Source organism: Phlebotomus argentipes, unplaced genomic scaffold, assembly GCF_947086385.1.
Source record: "Phlebotomus argentipes unplaced genomic scaffold, Phlebotomus argentipes genome assembly contig_15, whole genome shotgun sequence".
Lineage (NCBI taxonomy): Eukaryota > Metazoa > Arthropoda > Insecta > Diptera > Psychodidae > Phlebotomus > Phlebotomus argentipes.
In genome coordinates, this window is record NW_026776181.1 from 16,810,534 (window position 1) to 16,817,714 (window position 7,181).

Sequence of the window (7,181 nt, forward strand, 5' to 3'; positions counted from 1 at the left end):
ATGATGAAGCCATCAACAGGCTACAACTATAATTCCGTGCAAACATAATAACGAAAATGCACGCTAATGGAATAATATTTGTTTAGGACAAACACACTTCTCTCCTTTGGGTATACCTCGTGCCCGAATCCTCTACCTTTCTTCCTTCGGGGCGGCCTTCCAATAGACACTTGAAATTCGAGTGTGTGCCACTTAAAATAATTAATTTATTTTCATTACAGCATTTGAACAATGTTCAATCTTTGCCATCATCTTTTCCCAATTGCGCTGCCGATGTTTCTCCTCTGTCGTGGCGGAAATCGCGGCGGTCACAAGGGTGAGACAATGTGATCTGAGGTGGTGTACAGCAATTTTACTGCTTTTCCCAAGTGCTTCAGAATTCTTCAAGATGTTTTACAAAACACTGTTTTTCGGTATTTTCAAACAGAGTTTCTTCTTCATAGCCTTGCGATTTATTGAAAATTCCTTCAATGAAATGTTGAGCTCAAGAAGTGTAAAAAGTGCTGAAAATGCTGCGAAGCGTAAGGTTTCAGGCACTGTCGAAGTGGTGAAAGTGCTGATGATGAGTGGTGTACAGACTTCAGGCGGACTATCTGCCCATTGGGTGGGCATGGAAAAGAGTCCTGCGGAGCAGCCATGAAGAAGATAATATAGGGGTAATCGATTATATCACCTCACACTCGCGGTCGCCGCAATTGCCATTCTCTCGCCAGACCCATTCATCGGGCCACCCGTCTCACTTACACATCCCACCCACATTAAGAGCAGAGATGTGCAGAGAGAGACACTTCAATATAGCAGCGCGCCCACCTATAACCCGAAAATAGTGCACCAAGTGCACAAAGAGACTTAAATATCCCCACCCACACTCCACCACCATTTGGGGCACATAAAAGTGGCAATTAATTCCTACATTTGAGTCCCAGGTGAACACCATTCTGGGAGCGGAGCACAATTTCCGCAATTATTCGTGGCTCCGGTCCACAGGGCAGCAATTCAAAGTGACTCAGCACCTTCGAGAGCATACTCTTAATCTCCAGCATCGCGAACTTCTGGCCAATGCAATTTCGCGGTCCTGCAGAAAATGGCACATAAGCAAATGGATTAGTGATCTCTGTGGTGTTCTCCAGGCTGAATCGCTCAGGCTTAAATTGCTCTGGCTCTGGATATAAATTGGGATCGCGTCCCATGAAGTAAATTCCCATCGTGTAATTGCAATAGGCAGGAATGATTTTTCCATCTGAAACGAAAAAAAAGCAAAGAGAAAGAAGTCCGTGAGAGAGAGAGCTAGTCCAAAAACCACGCTGAATCCTTTTAGTGAAATTGTTTTTTCGTGGCAAACTCGCCAGATATCAAATTGAGTCGCATGCAATTCGCCGGGCAAGAGCGCGCGCGTTTATTGTGTGCACCGCAGTTGTGTTAGGAGTGGCGGCGTGTGATCTGGTGGGTGGTGTGATTCTTCTGTATAATCACGCTAATTGCGCACCTCACGTGTGTCATTACTTCTCAGATGCCCGAATCGATCCATCGCATTCGGAATTGTTAATCCCAAGGGGGAGATATTAAGCTTTAAAGTGTTTAACAGCTCTGCAAGAAGTCTTAAGCTGGGATAAAATATTCCGAATATTTGCCTTGCAAAAGCTTCATTTCAACAATTTTCCTTTCGATTTCTCTTGGTTTTATACACAGAAAAAATCACACAAAACGTTTTTATAGGTTATGCAACAAAAAAGGACGGATTTAGTGAATAATTTGCATTATAAGTACATCAATTCATGCTTAAATCCGAGTTATTGACAGAATTAAGTATTTGATTGCAAAAAACATCGCTATTATGAACTTTTGATGCTCAGAAATACTACAAATTGTGTTGAGATCTCACATAACCTCAAAAATAGTCATTTTGAGGTAGAAAATGGTTATTTAGGCAACTTTCTGCAGGATTTGGACTCTGAATTATTAATTTTGAGTTTAATTTTGAGGCTCTAAAGATCTTTCAGTAATATTTTGAGGTTATGGTCAGGAAAGATGATCAAAACAGTGTATATTCTTGCAAAAATATCGGGTAAAAGATTTATTACAATTTAGGAATGAATGTAGAAGCAACAAATTTCAATTTCTAAAAGTGACAGGCAAATTTGGAAGTGGTGTACAGGCATATCATCTCCCCCTTGGTGGATAATTAAAAAGGCATTTTTCGTCACTCTTTTGCACACTAATTGCAATGTCTAATCACAAAGCTCGGCTTTCCTTCCTTGCCAGTCGCACAGAAGAGAAGTGAAGATAAGTATGAAATAACTTTAAGTGTGAAAAATCATATGAATTTCCCTCCCGGAGTTGAGAATTTGAGGCATTTGCATATTTTACGAAAACAAATATTTTCTCAAGTGCGCATTTTCTTCGCGATATTCTTCCAGTTCATGAACTTCTATTTGGATTTGATTATCTCTCCCTTTTCTTCCACATAATTTTCCACTTCCTGCCAATATTTTCCGCTTCTGTCACGTCTTTGCTCGCTACCAAAAGCTGTGCCCATCTGACAATGCACAAGCAAACCGCGATAGGAGATGCTTTTGTGTTTGGTGGTTATTTTTTCGGGGAGAAATTGTCGTCTATGCGAACAATCAAATCCCAGAATACACTTATTCAATTTTTGAGTTTTTCACCCGGGAAAAATGTTTTAAAATTGCCCCCAAGCAAGTTTCGATTGTTTTTTTTTCTCTCTCCCAGCACTGCAATTGCCACCGAAAGCATAAAAGTTACCCTCAAGTAAACTTTTACTATTCCCGGAGAGTATTTTATCCAAAGTGCGGCGAGAAAAAGAGAAGGACTCGCACTTGCTGAGTGAGTGAAATTCAGTGACATGGACACATAAATTTTCAATAATAGCACACCTCGGCGGAATAATGGCTGCAGAAATCATTCTTACAGCGCGCCAAATTTCTGCCCTCTGGCTCGCCGTGGTGCGAGTGTGGAAAATTTTAAATGAAAAATATGGAAATTTTCGCACATTTATCACCTAATCCCATTCACAGACACACAATGTCCCTGAGATTTTCCCTCGCGATGGTGCAAAGGCGCTTGATGACTTCATTTGTGAGTCGAATCGGTCGCCAGGAGGAGTCATTAGAGAGATTGATGGGATCAATGAATGATTCCTTCCACTCCCCATCATTTTTTTCCCTCTTGCTCCAGCCCAAAAGCTTCCAGGCAAAGTGGGTGGAATGATTTTCTAAATTTTCCCCTTGATCGAGCGCCTTTGTCAAAATATAGAGTTTATAATCAAAATATTATACTTTAAGCTTAGCAAACTGAGGGAAAATCCTCTCTTTGATTTGCAATAAAAAGCGAGAATGGAATTTTTATTTTATTCCCCATGACATAAAACACATCGTAAAACTATCTTTTGATAGCCAAGAAGATGGTAAGAATTTCTGTATGATTTCCTCCCGACTTGAGATACAAATACGATAAATTTACTAATTATTCTGTGCACGATTGGCTTAAATTCACTGATATTTTTTTCCTTCTTTTTAAAGCTAAATGTCGACAAAAAGCTCCATAATCTCTTATTCCATATTAAATTCATTTGCTCAAGCTGAATTATCGTTCGTCTGTGGCCAAAGTTAAAATAGTCTGCAAATTTTCTCTTTCATCATGTTTTGTTGCAGTGTTAATTTCTATCGTTCACTAAAGTTGCACGAAAAATTGAAAGTCAAAAAGTTTAATTAACACTCTTGCTATTTGTAGTAGTTTTTTTTAGGTCATGAGAAGCATTTTATAGTGAATTTGTTCCTCATTTCGGATGGATGCATTTTAGAGTTCAATTAGATGAATTTCGCACTGTCTTGTGCAACATAAGAAAGAGAGCATAATGTCAATTTTTGGTTGGTATTAAAGCTCTACACATTGACGAGATTTGATAGATTAGCGCCCATTTATGTGTTAACTTCATCTCCAATGAGGAAGTAAATAATAATTCCTCCTCTGCTAAAGTATCACATTTCGCAAAATATCACACAAAACTTTCCACATATACGAAACTTTTCCCCTTTCTTGGCAAGTGAGAAGATGCAATTTGTATTCGTGAATTCCCTTCGACTTTTGAGTTGCAAATTAGAAGCAGTTGCAGAAGAAAAATCATGGTAAATTAATTTCTGAATTATGCAATGCACTATTCTCAGGGAATTCTCTACATCATCATCGATATGGTGAGCCAATAAATTGATTTTCCCTGTATGAAAAGGATCCTTTGGCAGATAATGCACACAACAATAGAGAATTCTATCGCTAAATTTCACCACAAACTCCGTTGTCTGTGGCAGATATAATGGAACTCTTGGGAGGAAATTCAAATATCCTCCCTAATTAGAATGCTACATTTTGCATCAATTAATCAGGACATTTCCCGGAAACTCAACAATACATCTAATTACTATATTGATCGCCATGAAAGTATCGAAGAGAATTTCCGTTTGGTGCTTTACACTGATAAAACTGTATAATAACTAAAACCAAGGGGAGGATAATATACCCTAAATATGTACACCGCTGCATTTATAATCATTTTCTTATGTTTCAATCTGTTATTTCTACAAATATCCTCATAAAACCGCTTGTTTCGGCATCTTTTCTAATCATTACCTCAAAATATTACCAAAAAATCTTCAAAAACTCAATTTGGAAGCTTTCCAGATTACAAAATCATATGATCTGATTCGCCAATGAACCTTTAAATTGCTGATTTGGAGTTAAAATCGTCGAGAAAGTGTTATACAGAAAGATATTCCAAGTCAAAATCAATATTTTTGAGGTTATGTTCAATATGTGCACAATGTGCTGTGTTCTTTTGACATCCAAATGCCTTGCAAATGCCTAATTCAGTTAATGACTAGTCCATTATTTAATAAAGTAGTCTTTGATTTATTACATAACCTAGAAAATGATTTCTGCGATTGTTTCCATTGCAAAATTGAAGAGAAATTCAAAGAATCGGGACAATTTGTCAAGAAAAGAAGCACGCAGGAAAGGACTGCTGTAGGTTTTTGAGCACTTCCACTTCTGTACACCACTTCTGACTATATTATCTCCCCCTTGACTAAAGAAATCGTTCGTATTTTTGCTGTTAATTCATTACTTTACAGTTTTTTTTTCAATATCACCGAATATGAGAGTTTCGAGGCGGGCGTAATTCCTGTGAGTATGACGAAAAGCGCACAGCCTGAGTGTATTATAATTCAGAAAAGTTTCATCTCGTCCTTCGACAGGAGAACACAGAGAGAGGCGGAGAGTGTCGAATGTGCCGAGAGAGGTGAGAAATGTTTTGGCACAAGTGTAAGACATAATTTTTCCGTGCGAGACTTATGGAATGGATGTGCATAAAGTGGGGATGATTTGAGTGCTTTTCCGGGCGAGCGGCAAATCAACTCTCCATGATTGATTGCATAGATACATCAGCGCGTGTTTGAATGCTTTATCGATGTGCCAGACACTCACTAATTTCCATGTCCTCCTCAATGCGGCGCCCGTAGATGGGGACAGGTGGGTAGAGCCGCAGTGTCTCCTTAATCACCAGCTCCATGTATTTGAGATTCTGGAGGTGGCGATACGTCACAGGTGCGTTCCTGTCGGCGCCCAGCACTTCCTGCAGCTCCTGCTGGAGTCGCTTCTGGACGTCCGGGTGGCGGGAGATGGCGTACAGGGCGAAGGTCATGGCGGCAGTTGTGGTGTCGTGACCCTCGAACATAAAAGTATCCACTTCCTCCCGGATATCCTCATTAGACAGAGGCTTTCCGTCAACTGTCGCCTGCAGCAGCACATCGAGCAGCGCCAATCGCTTCTTCTCGTAGAACTCACTCTCCTCCTCATCCTCACCCTTCGTCGCCACCCCGGCGTCCCTCTCATCCTTCGACAGCATCTCAATCAACTTCTCCCGGCGCTGCCGGATGATGTTCTCGGTGAAGTTGTGCATCACTCGTATGCATCGATCATGATCCTTCTTGGTCGACACGAAATTATTGAACAGGAAGTCAATCCTCTGCCACACCTTAATGAATCTCGTGCTCATTATCTGGGATATCTCAGAGACCGCCCTCACGTATTCAGAGCCCGAGTCTGTCTGCGAGTTCAGCTCAATTCCCATCGCTGACTCGGAGATGACGTCGAGGGCGTACAGATTAATGAATGGATAAATATTGAAGCTCTCGCCGGTGCTGTGCTTCTGCAGCAGCCTCACGAGGGTGCTTCCTTGGCGATTAAACACCTCCGTGAATTGCTCCAGAATTTTGAAGTGGAACGTCGGCGTAATTATCTTCCGGCGAGTGTGCCACTTCTGTCCCGTGCTGATCAGCAGACCCGTGCCGAGCCAGGGCTTCAGGAAGTTGTACAGATTGTTCTTCGTGATGTGCTTCGTGCTGCTGAGCATGACCTCCAGATCCTTGGGATCCGTGGAGAAGAAGGCCACCTGGTAGGGACCAATCCACACCCTGAACAGCTTTCCGTACACATTAATCATGCTTTGTACGAAGTTCAGCACATCCTCGGGCTTCTTGTTGAAGTACATCAGGGCATTGCCGAAGAGTGGCACCGTTGGCGGTCCTGGGAACTTCCTCACCAGCTCATACCGTCGCCAGTGTCTCAGGCGAAAGTAAACAGTGCTGAGAGCAACAAATGCCGCGATGTATATTAGGAAAAACATGCTAATCGAGCAGACCCCAAATCGCCGCGCCGCGCAAACATCCACGAATTGTCCTCACCCTTTCGGCCACTATCAGCGCACATTCACCAGCAGTTGCCCAGCGACAGAGTTTGGCTTTCGGCGTGCTAGCTTGAGCGAAAGATAAATGTTAGGCTGAGCATGGGAAAATGCATTTGCAACAATAATGGCCAATTAAACGCCGTTTACCTCTATTATTGCCTATGCAATTTTGACAACAGCACTGTGCGCGCGCTCTTTCAGCAATAAATATTTTGGGTTCACAAACAAAAAGATCCACACCGTGAAATGCTCAGCCTCAACTGACTCCCAACCAGAGACTTCAATGTGAACTGGGCGCCCCTTCCCAGCCTCGAGTGTCGCACGGCGTATCTCGAGGGGCGCACAATTCACGCGAATAATTGCTCAATGAATCGAATTTCACGCTGTGACGTTCAAATGTGCCACTCGACGTCTGAGGATGATT

General features: G+C 41.8%; 1 protein-coding gene across 3 annotated transcripts; it reads right to left on the reverse strand.

Annotated features, from left to right (window-relative positions):
* Positions 1-176: 176 nt before the first annotated feature.
* On the reverse strand, positions 177-7,112 carry LOC132262274 (cytochrome P450 4d2-like). Of its 3 annotated transcripts, XM_059761491.1 has the most exons (4): positions 6,905-7,112; positions 6,614-6,822; positions 5,497-6,463; positions 177-1,240 (listed from the first exon to the last, which is right to left on the reverse strand). In XM_059761491.1, the coding sequence occupies exons 2-4, from the start codon at positions 6,695-6,697 to the stop codon at positions 903-905; spliced, it is 1,389 nt and encodes a 462-aa protein (XP_059617474.1). In that variant the 5' UTR covers positions 6,698-6,822; positions 6,905-7,112; the 3' UTR covers positions 177-902. The 3 variants fall into 3 exon arrangements, with proteins under 3 accessions (XP_059617474.1, XP_059617472.1, XP_059617473.1); XM_059761489.1 differs by having other exon boundaries at positions 5,497-6,822; XM_059761490.1 differs by having other exon boundaries at positions 5,497-6,826.
* Positions 7,113-7,181: the final 69 nt, after the last annotated feature.

Bases quoted from the DNA above. Each gene is read 5' to 3' on its own strand.
- LOC132262274 (XM_059761489.1), bottom strand. From the start codon at position 6,697: ATGTTTTTCCTAATATACATCGCGGCATTTGTTGCTCTCAGCACTGTT. The intron at 1,241-5,496 runs GTGAGTGTCTGG...TTTTCGTTTCAG, and splicing joins TGAGGAGGACATGGAAATTA to ATGGAAAAATCATTCCTGCC.